General features: G+C 50.6%; 7 protein-coding genes across 7 annotated transcripts; 3 read left to right on the top strand and 4 right to left on the bottom strand.

Annotated features, from left to right (window-relative positions):
- Positions 1-795: 795 nt before the first annotated feature.
- BDV38DRAFT_238774 (NAD(P)-dependent alcohol dehydrogenase) lies at positions 796-2241 on the bottom strand. The gene is made up of 5 exons (XM_032053708.1): positions 2080-2241; positions 1985-2012; positions 1870-1929; positions 1752-1793; positions 796-1694 (listed from the first exon to the last, which is right to left on the bottom strand). The coding sequence occupies exons 1-5, from the start codon at positions 2152-2154 to the stop codon at positions 817-819; spliced, it is 1083 nt and encodes a 360-aa protein (XP_031917197.1). The 5' UTR covers positions 2155-2241; the 3' UTR covers positions 796-816.
- Positions 2242-3150: 909 nt separating this feature from the next.
- BDV38DRAFT_297271 (dihydrodipicolinate synthase family protein) lies at positions 3151-4158 on the bottom strand (the record flags this gene model as incomplete). The annotated part of the gene is made up of 1 exon (XM_032063095.1): positions 3151-4158. One exon carries the CDS (start codon positions 4156-4158, stop codon positions 3151-3153), a length of 1008 nt encoding a protein of 335 aa, XP_031917196.1.
- A 946-nt stretch (positions 4159-5104) lies between these two features.
- On the top strand, positions 5105-6614 carry BDV38DRAFT_279576 (Gfo/Idh/MocA family protein; the record flags this gene model as incomplete). Its single annotated transcript, XM_032059059.1, has 5 exons — positions 5105-5128; positions 5199-5361; positions 5418-6116; positions 6190-6280; positions 6350-6614. The coding sequence occupies 5 exons, from the start codon at positions 5105-5107 to the stop codon at positions 6612-6614; spliced, it is 1242 nt and encodes a 413-aa protein (XP_031917195.1).
- Positions 6615-6668: 54 nt separating this feature from the next.
- On the bottom strand, positions 6669-9490 carry BDV38DRAFT_238768 (putative PHD finger domain protein). The gene is made up of 2 exons (XM_032053707.1): positions 7241-9490; positions 6669-7186 (listed from the first exon to the last, which is right to left on the bottom strand). Exons 1-2 carry the CDS (start codon positions 9263-9265, stop codon positions 7046-7048), a joined length of 2166 nt encoding a protein of 721 aa, XP_031917194.1. The 5' UTR covers positions 9266-9490; the 3' UTR covers positions 6669-7045.
- A 596-nt stretch (positions 9491-10086) lies between these two features.
- BDV38DRAFT_279574 (uncharacterized protein) lies at positions 10087-11753 on the top strand (the record flags this gene model as incomplete). Its single annotated transcript, XM_032059058.1, has 2 exons — positions 10087-10550; positions 10598-11753. The coding sequence occupies 2 exons, from the start codon at positions 10087-10089 to the stop codon at positions 11751-11753; spliced, it is 1620 nt and encodes a 539-aa protein (XP_031917193.1).
- Positions 11754-12063: 310 nt separating this feature from the next.
- BDV38DRAFT_238767 (putative transcription regulator PAB1642) lies at positions 12064-13456 on the top strand. Its single transcript, XM_032053706.1, has one exon. It carries the CDS (start codon positions 12665-12667, stop codon positions 13424-13426), a length of 762 nt encoding a protein of 253 aa, XP_031917192.1. The 5' UTR covers positions 12064-12664; the 3' UTR covers positions 13427-13456.
- Positions 13457-16617, bottom strand: BDV38DRAFT_238766 (putative forkhead transcription factor Fkh1/2). The gene is made up of 4 exons (XM_032053705.1): positions 15862-16617; positions 14768-15790; positions 13820-14712; positions 13457-13762 (listed from the first exon to the last, which is right to left on the bottom strand). Exons 1-4 carry the CDS (start codon positions 15973-15975, stop codon positions 13690-13692), a joined length of 2103 nt encoding a protein of 700 aa, XP_031917191.1. The 5' UTR covers positions 15976-16617; the 3' UTR covers positions 13457-13689.
- Positions 16618-16730: the final 113 nt, after the last annotated feature.

Here is a 16730-nt window from a genome sequence, read left to right as displayed (position 1 = left end):
AATATGTGAATTGAATTGATAACATAAATAGAAGCGTGTTCTGTCTTTGATCCATTGCATTGAAACACTCAGCGCTGGACAGACTGTATAATATACTAAGACTTCCTTTTGAAGGATACGTTGAAGATCGGCTCCATCGTGAATTTAGGCCGGTGCAAGAAATCTGCCTCCCGCCCCCGTGGGGTTTTGCAAATCTCACGATGATCCACCCGTGTCGGTCTTGGGCACCTGCGCTTTGTCCGTGTGTTTTACCGATGATCGGAATCTTTCGTCGTTCCCCGAGGATTGAGGCGTCTAAGAGTAATATTAAATCTAATCTCGAATAATTCTCTTTCCTGGACGTATATTTAGTTATAATTTCTTATTTCATATGGAACTATATAGAGAGGGATATGTAGATATATATATATGTTCTTGTTAATTTAGTAGGGTTGCCCCTCGATCGCAGTTTTAAGCCGTTCGCAATATTTGAGAAGGATAACAGCGAAGAAAATCAGAAGGTAAACAAAGAAAGAAAAGGGAAAAAAAATATATATTTTAAAATCAAAGTAGATAAAATAAAATAAAATAAAATAATATCAATTTCCCTCTATAAGTCAGAAAGGACCTCGTGAGAAGAAGAAGGTATGGCTGAGGACCGTTGAAGTAGTAAGGACCTTGAGGAATGATTATAATTACTTCTAACCCCCACCTACAAAACTATACACAGACGAGTGTTTCCCCTCCTTCTCTTTATTTATCGCCTTTAAAAAAAAGTCATAATTTATGGTATTCTTCTTTCGTAACTCTATCATACTTTACAACCTTCGCCTCAGCTCAAGCGAACACCTTGTCGTACCCGGTCATCGTGAAACGGTAATGAACATCTCCCTTCTTCATTCGGACCATGGCTTCCTTGAGTCCCTCCTCACCAATCTGCAGCTCCTCGACCCATCCCCGTAGACCCTTCTCTGCTGCCAAGTTGAGCATATCCAACATTTCCCGCCGGCTACCCAAGTGACTAGCCCCAATCAAGACGCCATTCGCGATCAAGTTCTGTGCCTTGATGACCTGACCATCTTCCTCAGGAAGTCCGACGCTAATCCAGCGACCATGGACGTCCATGAGGGACAAGTATTTGGCCAGATCAAAGCCTTGGGAAGAGCTGGCGCAGTTGATGATCAGATCAAACGAGCACAAGTGATCCTTCTCCCAACCTTCTTCCGCGGTAGCAATGTATCCATCCGCTCCCAACTTTCGTGCATCCGCCTCCTTGGCGCGAGACCGGGAAATAGCCCAGGTTTCTGCTCCAAGGGCTTTGGCAAACATGATACCAAAGTGACCGATTCCACCCAGCCCCACAATTCCCACCTTCTTGCCAGGCCCGGCGCCGTTACGGACCAGCGGCGAATATGCTGTCAGGCCGGCACATAGCATGGGGGCGACAAGGTTGGATTCAAGTTGTTCGGGGATAGGAAATACCCAGTGTTCGTGAGTGCGCACATGCGATGAGTACCCACCTTGGCTAACGATGCCAGTCTCAGGCCACTCAGAGCCGTAGGTATCCATCATGAGGACGGGGCAGTAGGTCTCGTTGTCGTTCTTGCATTGCTTACACTCGCCGCAGGAGTATGACTGGGCGCCAACACCGACGCGCTGGCCTTCTTGGATCAATGTGACTTTCGGTCCGACGCGAATCGCTCTGCCGATGATTTCTACCGGAGGTAATCTCGTTAATAGGCTTCACGATGCCGAGAAGAAATAGCACTTACCATGACCCACGCAAAGAGGGAATTTTTGGTCTCCCCATCCACCTGATATATATCATACCATGTCAGCTACTGCTAGTAGTCGTCGGTGAGACTAGTGTGCGTTGAGGGGGGAACATACCGCTGATAGTGTGCAGATCACTTCCGCAGACACCACAAGCCTCGATCTTGATATCAACATCTACGGATGTGTCAGTGGTATCATTTCAAGTGTGTCAGAAACGACCTCAACATACCATAGTCGCCAAATGGCTTCAACTTGAACTGCACGCGACGGTATCGTTAGTCTTCGAGCAACAAAAGCCGAGAAGAGGAAAAGTTTGGGACGTACAAATCTTTTGTTAAAGTTGGTATAGGTATCAGGGCTATCGACCTGGAAACCCTCAGCTTCCTCGGGATAAGGCATGTTGTCGAGTAATATAGGTAATGGTTGGAAGAAAACAACTGACGAAGTATGGGGCGGAGTGGTCGGAGTAGGAATAGTGAAGGGAAGAAGAAAAGAAAAACACTGTCCACCAGGGCGAAGTCGACCTTTATAATTTGATCGCCACGCCAACAAACTAACACTGCGGAGCCATCCATTTACTGCCCGTGTTTGCAGTCACAGTGGGTATTCTCCGCAGAGCAGTTGGAAGGACTGGGCACTTGGTCCGTGAATCTGATTGCATTCCTTGTTGCAATTTTATTCCCTACAACAGATTAAGCGCCTAGCATACGAATATCGTCTAATGGATACCTACGGAGTTGAGGTGAGGAAACATATACCTACAGCTTTGTCTACGTCGAGCGACCCCGCGCCGTGAAGTTCGCTCCAAGTATTTTGTTGTTCATGGATCTTGATCTCCCAGACTGCAACATATGGCTGCAAGATGCTATACGCTACATTGGCTTGTATACAGGATGGGAATTACTCTTGAGAATATGGAGCATGGTGTAGCTATTTCCCTACTCCCAGAGCTATTCTCTCTACATTTTCTTTTTTTTGTTTTTTTTTTTTTTTTTACCCCTCATGGGTATCATAGAGTTCATCTGACACTCTCACCAAGAGAGCCCATAAATCCAACTCACCTCAATCCGCTAAAGTTTGTCCACCAGTGAGGGGCCAAACCGATGAAAATTGGCGTGGGGGCACTTCGGTTTCCCAAAGAAGAGAGAGAGAGGGCTCGGCAATCTGTCCGAAGTCCGTTCGGTACGGACTGCCCCGATTCAGGAACCGTGACGAAGCGCAATGTATACACCATGACTACTGTGTCGGGTCAATCATAGGCGTTTACAGCAATTTATAAACTTGATAGTTCGGTGTAGATTTTACCAGCCACAGTCGAGCATTCTACTAGACGGATCTTCTAAGAAGCAAACGTGTTTTTAAGAATTGCGGAAATTTATGTACAGGAGAGGGTATTTATGCAATATCAGGCAACGACCGCTCCACCTCCATAGCTTCTTTGATTTTATCGGCTACCTCTTGCGTCTTAGCCTCGCTCAGACGTCCCAAAGGCCGGCGAGGATAGCCACCGTAGCCATAATACGACTGAATGGCACCCTTGGTGCCCGGGATGGCAGTCTTGGTGAGTACCCAATCGGCAGAACTCAGCAGCTGCTGAGTTTCCATAGCCTCTGTAAAGCGACCAGCGCTCCAAAGGTTGAAAATTTGTACACACAAACGAGGAAGTACATTGGCACCACCGGCCAGGATGGCGGAACCACCAGAGGCCAAAGTCTGCAGAGAAAAGTCCGCAATGCCACCAAAGGCTACATATGGATGGTTTTCGGTTTTCTTGGTTGAGACATTCTTGCGCTTAGGAGCCAGAGGCGATTCCGGGGTGACGGCATTGAGGGCGGTAGCCACACGAGTCAACTTGCCTGTGTTGGCGCAGGTGAACTTGGTGCCCACAATGTTAGGGTGTTGTGAGATGCGGATGATCAGGTCGGAGTCCATGTCGATGCCGGACACAGCACCGGGGTAGTTATACAGAATCACTGGCAGAGGAGAGCCATCTGCCACTGCAGTAAAGTACTCATACAGGGTCTCGTCGTTGCCAACAGCGTAGCGGTAGTAGCTTGGGGGAACAATGAGAGCATATTCCGCACCGGCTTCGGCGGATTCTTTGCATAGATCGATTGTGCCACGGATGCTCTGCTCGCTGGCGCCTGTGATGACAGGGACGTTGGAGAAGCCAGCCTCCACAAGCGCAGATCGCGTCTCGCGAATGACGGTCTTACGCTCCTCACGGGTCAGATGGACTGCTTCTCCGTTGGAGCCCATGGTGACCAGACCGACCAGACCGGCCTTGGCAAGACGGACAGCATGACGACGGATGGTAGGGGTGTCAAGCTCTTCAGTGTCAGGATTGAAAAAGGTCATGGTAGGAGCGTAAACTCCGGGACGGAGGGGGGTACGGGACGCCATCTTGATGCTATTTTTTGTCTGCTAGATATCAGTACTGAATGGGGCGATCGTGACTCTAGTGCCGCCGTATATAGCCACTATAGAGTATTTATATCCATAATGAATGCTTACCTGATAGATTCCTTGTCTGCGTTTCTTGCCAATTCAAGTCACAACTAACCAATTGGAGCAGAACAAAACCAAGGCCAAGTGTGAGCGACCGGTACTCCAGTGATAGCTATATACCAACGCCATCTCCAGGAACCGGGTAATTGCTCTTGTTTACCCCGCGATGTTAGCACATGATTCCGCATCATTTTTCCCATCCCACTCCCCCACTTCCCCACTTTCCTAATCCACATCCAGAATCCACTCCAACTTCGGCCTTTTGACCGGCGAGATATTTATCCACCAATGATAACTGCCCTGACTGCTCGTAGAATTACACCCAATCGGAATTTACAATCAGTTCGGGGGATCAAAGACCGAATGGGTTAACCATTGTGGCATCACAGCGAAACCAACACTGAACATGGTAGACTGTCTTAACAATTATAAATCCCAAGAAAGCCTCAATCCAGTCACTAGTTCCAATCAAACAAGATGCCACTGGATGGAGGGAAGATCCTTTAACTTTCTGTTTTCTTTCTTAAGCATAGGAACAAAAACATATTGACAAGGTCCTCGTGTAATAATAAATGCACAAATCAAGTGCCGCATCGGCTAATGACGTTCCCCAAACGGGCAATCTGGTGGGATGGAGATTCTTCCGTCATCTGGTCGCCTGAGGGAATTACAAAACTCGTGGATGCTCAGCCAAAATGATGAGGAAGAACACTGACTTCTATTTCTTCTTCCTCTTTCTCTCATTCCCACTCTCTCTTTCTCCGTTCTACCCCGCCATCCGTGAGGTTAGAAGACCGTAGTACCTCCAAAGCAGGTCACAATTGAACATCGCAAGTACAAAATGGCTCCTCCTAGTGTGTTGATGGTAAGTCGCATCCATTGGCCGGCAACCACCTATACTACAGAATTGAACGACTGACCATGGTCATTCTCAGGTGGGTACGGGCGAGTACACCACAGGCTACGTCGGCGGCACAGCATCGACATCCGACAAGAAGGTCGGTGTAGTAGGCCTGACACTCTTTGACCTCCGCCGACGAGGCAAAGTCGGCAACCTGAGCATGGTAGGAGTGTCTGGACGCAAATTCCCCGGAATCCGTAAGTTGCCCCAACCAAACATGCTACACATCGCATCCTCACAAAACCGAAAACAGGCTCCCACCTCCAAAAGAACATCTCCGAAGTCTACAACGGCCTCGATGTTTCCTTCACCTCCTACCCAGCAGACGACCAAACCGACCCAGACGCCTACAAGGCCGCCATCGATGCTCTCGAGCCCGGCTCAGCCATCACTATCTTCACCCCCGACCCAACCCACTTTCCCATCGCCCTCTACGCCATCCAACGCAAGATCCACGTCCTGATCACCAAGCCCGCAACCCAACTCCTTTCCGACCACCTTACGCTCCTCGAAGAAGCCCACAAGCACGGTGTCTTCGTCTTTATCGAGCACCACAAGCGCTTCGACCCCGCGTACTCCGACGCGCGCGCGAAGGCCCGCAACTTAGGCGACTTCAACTACTTCTACAGCTACATGAGCCAGCCCAAGAGCCAGTTGGAGACATTCAAGGCCTGGGCCGGCAAGGATAGCGATATCTCGTACTATTTGAACTCGCACCACATCGATATTAATGAGAGCATGGTGCCCGAGTATGCGCCGGTGAAGGTCACCGCGTCGGCATCGAAGGGTACAGCACTGGATTTGGGCTGTGTAAATGAGACGGAGGATACGATTACGTTGCTGGTGGAATGGAGGAAGAAGAGTGATCCGTCGCGTGTTGCGACGGGCGTTTATACTGCTTCTTGGACGGCGCCGCAGAGGGCCGGTGTACATTCGAACCAGTATTTCCATTGTATGTTTTTACCCATCTCTTCTTCTTCTCGCTACTGTGCAGCCGAGCTGGATTGTGCTGACTGTGTCAATAGATATGGGCTCCAAGGGTGAGGTCCGCATTAACCAGGCTAAGCGTGGCTACGATGTCACCGAGGATGAGCAGGGTTTGATCTGGGTCAACCCGTGAGTATTCCAGGACTGTTTCTACATTTCCGAGGGCAAGCCATCGCTAACAAAGGGAAATTGATATAGCTTCTATATGCGCTATGCACCAAACGAGGATGGCAACTTCAGCGGCCAAACTGGCTACGGTTACATTAGTTTCGAGAAGTTCATTGACGCCGTCACGGCAGTCAATGAGGGTCGGGTCACTCTGGATCAGCTCGATGCCAGACCACTTCCAACACTCAAGAACACCATTGCGACAACGGCTATTCTGCATGCGGGACGGGTCTCGCTGGACGAGAGACGGCCCGTCGAGATCGTGAACGAGGGCGACAAGTGGGAGTTGAAGTGATCTAATTTCTTAAGCCATGATTTTGTATGTGATACATATATCCATGAAAGTTAATGAAGGTTAAATATGCCATCTTACTGGAAGTTCTGTGTGTAGCAACAGAAGGAAAAACAAAGGATTGTAACAGGCCAGGGAATATCCCTTCCCCCACAGGAAAGCGCAACTGTAACGGGACAAATGCGAATTGGCATCCGTAGATGAGAGCAACACAACAAGTGAAAACACCCAACCTCAATTAATGCGTTAGAACGAAGTAAGCTAACTCCAAACTCCAGCACTTCGCCATGCTGCAAAAATATCAATCAATATTAATCAGTACAAGGCACAAAATTCCCAAATAACGCTGCGATGTCGTGGTCTCATGAACTCAAAGAGGAGTGGTGACAGATGAAGTGCTATCCTTCAGAGAAACACCATGATAATGGGATAGACTACCGACGAAGACCGATCTTGACAATTCCATCGGACCCCTTGTTGAACTTCACGCGACACTCCGGGCAGTACCATTTAGCAGTTCGACTGGGAACTTCGGAGAGTCCGACGCAGTCAAGGTGGAACCATTCCCTGTCGCACTACAAATATTAGTTAGTTTCAGGTATTTGGATGTCCTAGGGCAAGTTACGTACATCAGTGTTCTCGCAACAGATCATCGTGCCGAAGCTTACGTCTCCACAAAGGCAGTAGCGAGGCTCATTAGGGTCGATCTCCTCTAAGACACCATCTTCATCAATGCGGATGTCGCCGTCCTTCGGTCCGTGCTCGCGAAACCGTTTCTTTCCGGGTTTCGCCTTGCGGCGGCCGTAGCTTACCGCGGCACCACCGTCTTGTCCTGATGATACGGGGCCTGGAGCGGGCCGCTTCCTGCGACGAGGCGCACTCAAGCTAGCTGCTCGAGAAACATCTGGAACTGGGGTCTTGCGTGCAGGGGTAGCACTCTTTCGCCGAAGCTCTCTTCCTGCCGTGAAAAGTCCGATAGAAGGAGCTGGTTCGGCCGACGCAGCAGCGGAGCGACGCCTGGAAGGGGGTCGGGTTACGGGAGGCGTTGTAGTAGTACCCTCTAGAATAGGTGGGGCGACCGCAGCTCCGGGCAGTGGAACCGAGCGCTTAGATCCGACGGGAGAGGCGGGAGGAGGGGTGGGCTTCGTTTCAGTCACTTCAGCCACGGGCGTAGGTATGTTAGCTGACGGTGTGGTAGTTGAAGCACTTGGGACACTGACACTCGATTCCATCGGTGTGTCGCTTGTCTTACGGCGTTTCGACGGACTTCGCAGCGCAGGTCGTGTTTCAGCACCTGCCAAAGGGGCGGTAGTAGCATCCATGGCCGGACTCTCATCGGGCTTTCTTTTCTTCGCTGCTCTGCTTGGTTTGCCGACCTGCGTCTGATCGCTGTTGGGGGCTGGGGCCTTAATAGGAGAGGCGGCCTGTCCCTGGCGTTTGGCGGCCAACTCTGCCTCTGCTGCAGCGGCAGCCGCTTGCTCGCGTGCTTGATTTTCACGCTTGAGTTTCTTCGCCTCGTTCAGTTTCATACCTCGGTTACTCAACTTTGTCTCGAATGTGCCTTCCGTATCTTTGGTTGCTTCACTCCGCTTGGTCAATTTTCCCGGGATATAGTTGTTCATGATATCATCGCAGTCGATGAACTCGGTCCCATTTGCCTCAGCCTGCGCTTTCGCGGCTCTATAAGCCTCCCATCCCCGACCTCGAAGGGCTAGTTCGCGGTGTATCATCACCTCACTCGGCTGCCACACGGCATTTTTCTTCATCTTCTTACGCAGCTTGGTCATCTCCCACTCTGTCAGACGCAACCACGGCATGTCCTCGCTACCCGGCTTTGCGTCTTCAGGGGGAGGCTTGAGCATCGCCAGGGCATTACTCGTAGAGATATTTGCCACGCCGCTATGTGTATGAGTGCCCAGTGAGGTCCGCGATCGTCGGCCTTGTTTCTCTTTCCGTCCTTGAGCGACTGTGGAATCAGTGGGTGGCTCTGACGGTGCAGCCTTGGGCTCCTCCACATCCGAATGCTCGGTACTGGCGATCGGCGAGTCGGGGTGCAGACCGGCAAGGTGCTCCGCTGAGAGTACCGATCGTCGCGTTCTCGATTTTAGAGTTGATGCAGATTTCGTATGATCATGGCTATCCAGGCGAAGCGTGATGCGCGTTGTGGGCGCTACCACATCATCACCTTTCTTCGTTGGTCGACCACGCTTGGTGACGGGAACAGTCTGCGACGCAGCGGTTTCGGCGGGCGGGGGTTTTGGAAGTGCCTCAAGCTTCTGCTTGATACAGTCTAAGCGATTGAAGTGGCGATCGACAACATCGTATAAACGACAGGCTTCCGCGTAAGAGGACTCGCGGGCATTGATTGCGCGGTCGAGTTGGGAGGAGATATCTTTGCGCAAATTGCGCGCATCAGGACGTCCATCTGGAGGTAATTCGGGGAGCTGCCCATAGGTTTTGGTGAGTTCATGCACGCCTTGAGTGGCTTCTAGATAGCGCTCGTCTAAGCCGCGGATGAGAGTAAGGGAACGAATGATATCAGCAGGGAGGTATTCGGTATAATCGATGAAGTCGGTAACAGTAGCTTGGGCATCAGGATCAAAGGGCCCGTCCAGGATGACTCCACCAGCATCATCGTCGTCGTAATCTGCCATCGTGGGCAGTAGCGAAGGCGCGGAGGAGCTGGAGTCAGAGGGTGTGGAGCGCGGCTGGAATGTTATTGTTTATGACGGCACCATATGTGACGGCGAGGCCATCGAGGGGAGTTCAATCCAATCGCATGGACTGTCCACGTGAGAGAGACCGACCGGGTCCGGTTCTGTAGTCTAGCACCGTGAATGAAAAGGAGATGAAATGATGAAGGGAAAGGTGGATGGGAGCAAGTAGTAGTTCCGTGGCAGGTCTGGTTAGAGTTCCCCATCCACTGCGATTGGTCCTGCGCCTTCGGTTGACTCCGACACGTGATCCATTCCTATTTCAGACTAGTGTGATATGGATCTATACCTACAGATCAGAGATACAAGTATCCTTTTGTTGCTATACACACTTCCAGTACAAAAATCAAAAAGAAAAAAAAATAATTTTAATAATGATAATTTTAACATTAGTAGTATGAGCTGCACTCGAGACTTTTTCTATCTCCGAGGTGTTCCTGTAAGGGCAGTCGCTGGTGAATGATTCTATTGAATCTATCTCTTCACTATAGTCTACACAGTGCAGCTTGGAGTATACCGGCCCAACCACAAGATTGTAGGTGAAAAATATACCATGCCTTCAGTAAAATACTGATCTATTTATTATGAGCTACGTTATGGGGTGAATTGTCAATACCAGAGTCATGTAGTTGTCTCACTTCTGGTTTGCTTTATAGGCAAACCGACCTTCTCCTTTTCTGTTACACACCTCGATTTGTTTCTTCTTTCATCTCATCCTCATTATTTGTTTGATCTGAGCTCTCTCAAACGTATAGAAAACGATGGATAGAGCAGCACGCCTTACTTTGCTGTTTGGGGCGGACGAAGCCTTGCTGAGACTCGATACTCAACTCCGGACTGTGCCTGAGATTCAGTCCGACCCCGAGTCCGCTCCTATTAACGACAGTGTAAACTCTGACCGGGAGCCCTCGAACCCTATCCTTTTAAGGGCGGTACAAAGTCTCGGACCCTCCGAGTCAGCTACCGGCGATGAGCAGAAAGAGAATGCGAGAGACAAGGGTCCCGAAAGCGTAATTCCAATCTCTGGATCTTCTACGCAGGCAATTTCGGTCGCTACTATTCCCTCATCTTCCCTAGAAGTCTTTAATGTGCCTCATGACGGGACTTTCTCTCCTTTAGTGACAATCTCCCGGTACGCCTACAAGTACGTTAAAGGCCCACTATCACAGAAACTGGCCAGCGAATTCTTCGATGGAGGCAAGTTCTGGAACCGATGTTGGGATCTGTGAGTGTTGAATGTCTTCCAAGTGCAGTGTCCCTCTAACAATGCAGGTATTACATCAAGCTTCCGCCTCTTACAGGCCCTCGTAATCTGATTCTCGTACCCACTGCCCAGGTCCGAGCCTTTTTCCAGGAGATTAACCGTGCTCTACAATACAACTTTTCACTATCAGATGAAGGACTGGTTCTTCCGTTTCATAAGGAAGGCTATCCGCAGCCCATATTCATAGGCAGGAGCACATGTCGGGAAACCAAAGACCACCTCGAATCGCAAATTCCTGCCTCATCGGAGGCGCCTCGTCCTTCGCCTGAAATGGACGAGCAGTTCATTGCGTTTGAGCAAATGGTAGAGACCGCATGGGAAACAACCAGAAACAAAAAGAAGCTTTCTAAGGCCAAGCAGCAACAGCGCATGCAAAGTCAACGACGCCTAGTTGAGGATCTCCGACGAGTACAGAGTTACTTGGGTCTCCGCTCCAGTGAAGCAGATGACCTGATTGATGACACGGCCTGGGAGGCAAAGAAAGCCCTGCAGCCGATGCCTGAGAGCCGCCAGCCCCAGCCCCTACATATGGACAAGCCGGCACCGTTCCCCTTCTGGATGGAGCCTGTATTCATTAGTATTGACGTGGAATCTAATGAGTATCATCACAAGCAGATAACGGAAGTGGGCATTTCCATCCTAGATACATTGAATCTCGTTGGCATGTCTCCAGCCGAAGACGGGGCTCATTGGAGAACCAAAATCCAGTCACGTCATCTGCGTGTAGAAGAGTACGCTCACCACATCAACCAACACTTTGTCGCAGGCTGCCCCGGTAACTTCGATTTCGGAGTCAGTGAATGGGTCTCAGCCAACGATCTAGGTTCTACTATACAAGCCGCCTTCCAAGTCTCATCTTCATCTTCTCCTACACGTGCACCGCGTCATCTAGTCCTTGTTGGACATGCTATAAGCAGTGACATCCAGTATCTCCGTCAGATAGGAGTACGCATGGAGCGCAAGCCAGAGGGAACTGCTGGGTTTATAGGGACGGTGGACACGGCGGAATTCTTCCGTATCATTCGCGGCGAGCCGACCACGCGCAAACTGGCAGATATTCTCCAGGAATTTAACATGACTGGGTGGCATTTACACAACGCGGGAAACGATGCGCGATACACCATGGAGGTGATGGTCTGCATGATGTTGGAACATAGCCGATGAGGGGAAGACTTGCTGACAGGTCAAATTGAAGATGCCAATGCTGGAGTTTTAAGTTCGAAGAATGATTCGGGGGATGATCTTCAGGGGTAGTGCAGTAGTCTACGGAGTCTGTAAGGAGTTGAATGCATGATGGAAGACAGCTCAGAAAAGACTAAACTTTAATTGCTGTTGATGTTGTTCTACCGAGGTTCTAGATCGCAGGTCTTTTAAATATTAGTTCACGCAAGAATTGAGGCTGTATGAGCTGTCCCTAAGCGACAGGGGAAAATAAAGAGGTCGAGTTGAACCTCCTACCATATAATGAGCAATATGGCATTCTAATGTTGACCTGTGTAGTAGAAACGTACAAACGATTCGATGCAGAGACGGGTCTTGACCTGGCGATGAGACCCGAGAACTCTCCAACCACCGTGAGGTTGTTGGCATGGACAGTAAGTAATTTTCCAAGTGTTATAACAAACTAGGAAATGCCAGATGTAACAAGTGTAAAAAGGAACAGAACATGGTAAACTGGGGAAAGGTGATGGGTACTTCGTACGGAGTATACTGAGGCACATCCGGGAGAAGTGGAACCCGTCAGTCCTCCTCGACAAATTAATGCAGTCAAACAAACGTTTACCTCTGGAGATTGAACCACAACGCCCTGTAATATCAATACCCCCAAGTCATATCATGAATAGAAATTCCCATATGGAAAAGGCAATGCAAACCTCACCCCCAAACACAGTATCCCAAGACACATCAAACAAATCACCCCGAAAGTGAAGTATTAAGAAGAAAATGTTAAAACAAAAACTGACGTAACCATACATATTTATTTATCCAGGAAAACCCCACTAACCCAAACAACCTCCACCAAACCCTCCCCAAACTTACATCAACACCACCACACACTCACAACTAAACCAAAAATGCCCGGAGGACTAACAACGCACCTCAAAACCCACAACTCTTCCACCTACCACAGCGCAACGACACATCCTTTCCTCGTGGCCGCGGGCAAGGGCCAACTCCCCAAATCCACCTTGGCCAAATGGCTTTCGCAGGACCGGCTCTATGCGCAATCCTACGTCCGATTCATTGGGCTCCTGCTCTCTAAATGTCAACTTCCGCATACGCCCAAGAACGCTGAGACAGTGCTCGAGCGACGGATCGTCGCGGTGCTCATCGATGCGCTGGTGAATATTCAACGTGAGATCGGCTTCTTCGAGGAGGTGGCGAGGGAGTATGGGTTGGATCTGGCGGTTGTGCCGGAGGGGGAGGAGACATTCGGGCCGGGGACGATTACGCAGGCGTATATTGATATGTTTATGTCGGCGGGGAGTCCTGCAGTGAGTTTGTTGGAGGGGTTGGTTGTTTTGTGGGCTACTGAGGTGTGTTATCTGGAGTCTTGGGAGGGGGCGAAGCGGGTTATGGGGAGTGTGAGCGAGAGTGGGAGTGGGAAAAGGGATTTGGATGGCGGGGCGCTGAGGGAGAGGTTTATTCCTAATTGGACGAGTCTGGAGTTCAGGCAGTTTGTGGAGGGGATTGCGGAGGTGGTTGATGCTCTGGCTTCGAGGGTACTGAATAATGAGGAGGGGGACGTGATGGCCCGGTGTGAAAGGTGGTGGAGGCAGGTGAAGTGGTTGGAGGAGAGGTTTTGGCCGGATGTTCCCGTGGCTGATCAGGAATGAGATGCTGTTGGAATTGAGTAAAGATCAACGATATAATATGGTATAAATGATACTAATAGCTATAGGTACATTATCTCATTGCTCACGTGAAGTACATCAGAAAAAGCGGGAAAACCAGAGAACCTCCTGGTTAAACATCACGACACCATCCATTCATTCTGTTTACTCCGTTCTATGCGGGTCTGCTCTAGCAATAATATCGTAAGGGAAGCCATGTAACTCATACGGGGATATCAAAAGACAAGCAAAAGTAAATCGAATAGTTATGAGGTTGCAGCGCTGGTGCGAGCGGCGTTGCTCAACTGCCGATGGTACGATCCAATGGGTTGAAAGCCCCTTACCACGGAGTCAGTCAAGGGTACAGCTACTAATCATAGACTGGGAAGAGCTCACCTCGCAAGATCAAAACCACCTCCATCATCTTCGTCTCCATCGTCTCCAAGATCTCGACCTGCTCCGTTCGCGGCTGACCGGACCGCCGAATCATGCTCACGCCGCGGGGGCAGTGATCGTCCAGCGCCTAGACCGTTGGCTGTACCTGGCTTACTAGGGCTGACCAAATTCGGAGGTGGCGGACTGCTGCTCGGAATGCTGCCCAGTCCATCCCCAGGGTCACCCTTAAGCGGGCTCATGTCTGGAACCGGCCGGGCGGGTGTACTACCAATGTCTGCAAACTTCCAAAACTGTGCTGGCGAGCTCATAGGCATAAACTTGGATGGGATTTGCGCGGTACTAGGCGGGGGCAGACGTGGTTGCTGCCGTTGTGGTGCTGGTGTAATCATGGACGATGGCCCTTCGTCATAATAGGAGGACGATAAAATTGGCGGAGAAGCGACATTGTCAGATAATCCATACCGGAGGCTTGTGCCATTGCTGCTGTTCTTGATGGCTGAGCGCGCAGGCAAGGGGGACGGCTCCTCGTAGTCTCGAACAGGCGGACGGAGAGGATGATCCTGGGGGCCGTTCCGGCTTGCTCGCGAACCCCGTTCCGGCGTGTATGCCTCAACCGGAGCTACGGGGAAAGAACTAAACCCGGGGGATGACACGGGAGGGGACTTCTTGCTGGAGAAAACCGCCTCCAGGCCGTTGGCCCCGCGCGTGGCTGGATCTCTGGTGGCAGGGGAGGACGGTGCCGACGATTGCGTTCCCTTACGGAGCTGCTTCTTCCAATATTCCTCGCGGTACTCGGGGGCGATCTGCCACTTCATTCCCTTTCCTGGTTCATCAGTACGACGGGGCACTTTTTGGAAAGCCTTGTTCAGGGATAAGTTATGGCGAATCGAATTCTGGTCATGGGTTAGGGCAACTGAGCCGACGATCACTATGTGGGACATCACGTACCTGCCATCCGCTCTGAGAGTGACGATAGAATGCATACTTGTCCATGATCCAATTGTAGATGTTGTTGAGGGTAAGCTTTTCTTCTTCGCTGGAGAAAATTGCTTGTGCGATCAATGTGGCATAGCTGTAGGGAGGCTTCAGGTCCTTGGCCGAGTCCTTGCTGTAGTCAATCTCCTCCGTGCTTTCCATCATCATGCCTCGGTTATACAACGGGGACTGCTTAGCGGTCCGGGCGCCAACAGTGTCGGGGGACCGTGGCGGCGGCGTTACTTGGCGCTTGAGGAAATGCGGTGCTGGCGCCAAGGACGGTTGGCCGGTTGGAGGGCGTGAAGTCTCTGGGGCACCCGATGGCACAGGGTGGGGATGGGCATGTTGCGAGGCGTCCCACGCAGCGACATCCTCTTCCCCATTGGCAAGGCGCTGCGCGCGTTGGACGAAACTGGGATGGATATTGGCTTTATCGCCGGGGGTAACGAACATCATCTGGGTGTTGGCAATCTCAATGATATCACCGCACGAAAGGGTCGCATCAGTGCCGCGCTTCAGGATGGCATTGTTCAACCGAACGCCGTTACGGCCATTGACACGAATATGCCAAGAGGCCGTCTCCTCGCCGTCGTAAAAGATCTCGGCATGCAGACGTGATACGAACTTGCTGGGCCCCAGATCCACATTCACCTCTGGCAGTGCCCGTGCAGCGATGGTCACAGGGCTTGACTGCTCATCTAGCTTCTGTTCACGATCCGGTTCGCGCCCAATGTTGACATGGAGAGTTTTGACATAGTATGTCCAGTTGCGGCCGGCGATCTTTGCATAGGCACGAATACTCTGCTTGTTCTCTGTCTTCGTATTGGAGTGGTCGCGTATCACGCGCACTTCTTCGCGGGCGGCATCGAGATAGGATATCACCATATCCACAAGGTCCTGGTTCTCCGATAGTTCATGTTCTGGGGATGAGTGGTCAGCCTCGTCGGCGGACTCTCCAGTCTTAATGGGACGAGTGTGAGGGGAGGTCCGTTCGACCTGCAGACAGTATAATTAGTCACCGATCAACAGAGAGAATATATCCCAGTAAAAGCAGTGCAACCACACACCTTGCGCTTCTTACTCGATGGCCGGGTAGGTGAGGAGTCCGGAGCTTCCGCGTCTGAGGTCTCTTGTAGTTGGATTTCCTTGCGCCGCGCGCGGCGCCTGTTTGATAGTGGCATATTCAATCAAACGAACTGTTGCGAATCCTGGAATGGATTTCTGCTGTTGCTTTTGTTTCTGTTTCTTTTTTTTTTCGTTTTTGGAATGGTGTAGATAAACCGTTGTATCGCTAATATTCGATCTAAGATATGTTGTTGACTTTCTGTGCGCGATTCACGGGCCCATATAATTCACGAATTTCTGCGCCAAGCGAGCAAACAGAAACGATTGACGTAGGAAGAGGTTTTTAAGAAGGCGAAGCGAGGACGGCAGACAGATGACCCAAAGAGGGCAAAGGAAAACTTAGAACCGGGGTGTTCGAGAGGGTAAGAACCAAAGGATCGTTTGCCACCGCGCAAGACGCGATCTGGGCGTGGCTGGCTTATTATTATTCAGCCACGGGATTTTTTTTTTTGGCGGTTGTCGAGATAATGTGTAAGGACGATCAAGGGTGGTCTGGTTGAGATTTCCAGGGAGTCGCACGGGGGGTTGAAGCGGGGTGGAGCGACAAAGGGCTTGTTGTTGGAAGCGAAGAAGATACGACGTCTTTGAAAGAAAGTGGGAAAAGAAAGAAAAGAGCAACGATGACGATAACGCGCGCCAGTGTTTGGGGCGTGACCGCTTCCGTGTGGGGAAGTCAAAGGTCGGTTGTTGACGGATCGTCTAGTCTTATTAGTACTCTTTATCAGAGTCTCCTCTGGAAATGACAGTCAGTAGTAGATCCAGACCCAAACATACACACCCTCTCTTTCTGTCTCTTTGTCTCACAACAATG

The sequence above is a fragment of the Aspergillus pseudotamarii genome (genome assembly GCF_009193445.1).
Source record: "Aspergillus pseudotamarii strain CBS 117625 unplaced genomic scaffold BDV38scaffold_9, whole genome shotgun sequence".
Taxonomy (NCBI): Eukaryota; Fungi; Ascomycota; class Eurotiomycetes; order Eurotiales; family Aspergillaceae; genus Aspergillus; species Aspergillus pseudotamarii.
The sequence above is the reverse complement of the archived record's forward strand: the minus strand, read 5'-3'. Positions and strand labels throughout refer to the sequence as shown.

Bases quoted from the DNA above. Each gene is read 5' to 3' on its own strand.
- BDV38DRAFT_238774 (XM_032053708.1), bottom strand. From the start codon at position 2,154: ATGCCTTATCCCGAGGAAGCTGAGGGTTTCCAGGTCGATAGCCCTGAT. The intron at 1,794-1,869 runs GTATGTTCCCCC...GATATATATCAG, and splicing joins TGATCTGCACACTATCAGCG to GTGGATGGGGAGACCAAAAA. The intron at 1,695-1,751 runs GTAAGTGCTATT...TACCTCCGGTAG, and splicing joins CCCTCTTTGCGTGGGTCATG to AAATCATCGGCAGAGCGATT.
- BDV38DRAFT_238768 (XM_032053707.1), bottom strand. From the start codon at position 9,265: ATGGCAGATTACGACGACGATGATGCTGGTGGAGTCATCCTGGACGGG. The intron at 7,187-7,240 runs GTACGTAACTTG...TAATATTTGTAG, and splicing joins TCTGTTGCGAGAACACTGAT to TGCGACAGGGAATGGTTCCA.
- BDV38DRAFT_238767 (XM_032053706.1), top strand. From the start codon at position 12,665: ATGCCCGGAGGACTAACAACGCACCTCAAAACCCACAACTCTTCCACC.
- BDV38DRAFT_238766 (XM_032053705.1), bottom strand. From the start codon at position 15,975: ATGCCACTATCAAACAGGCGCCGCGCGCGGCGCAAGGAAATCCAACTA. The intron at 14,713-14,767 runs GTACGTGATGTC...ACCCATGACCAG, and splicing joins ACTCTCAGAGCGGATGGCAG to AATTCGATTCGCCATAACTT. The intron at 13,763-13,819 runs GTGAGCTCTTCC...CTCCGTGGTAAG, and splicing joins GGTGGTTTTGATCTTGCGAG to GGGCTTTCAACCCATTGGAT.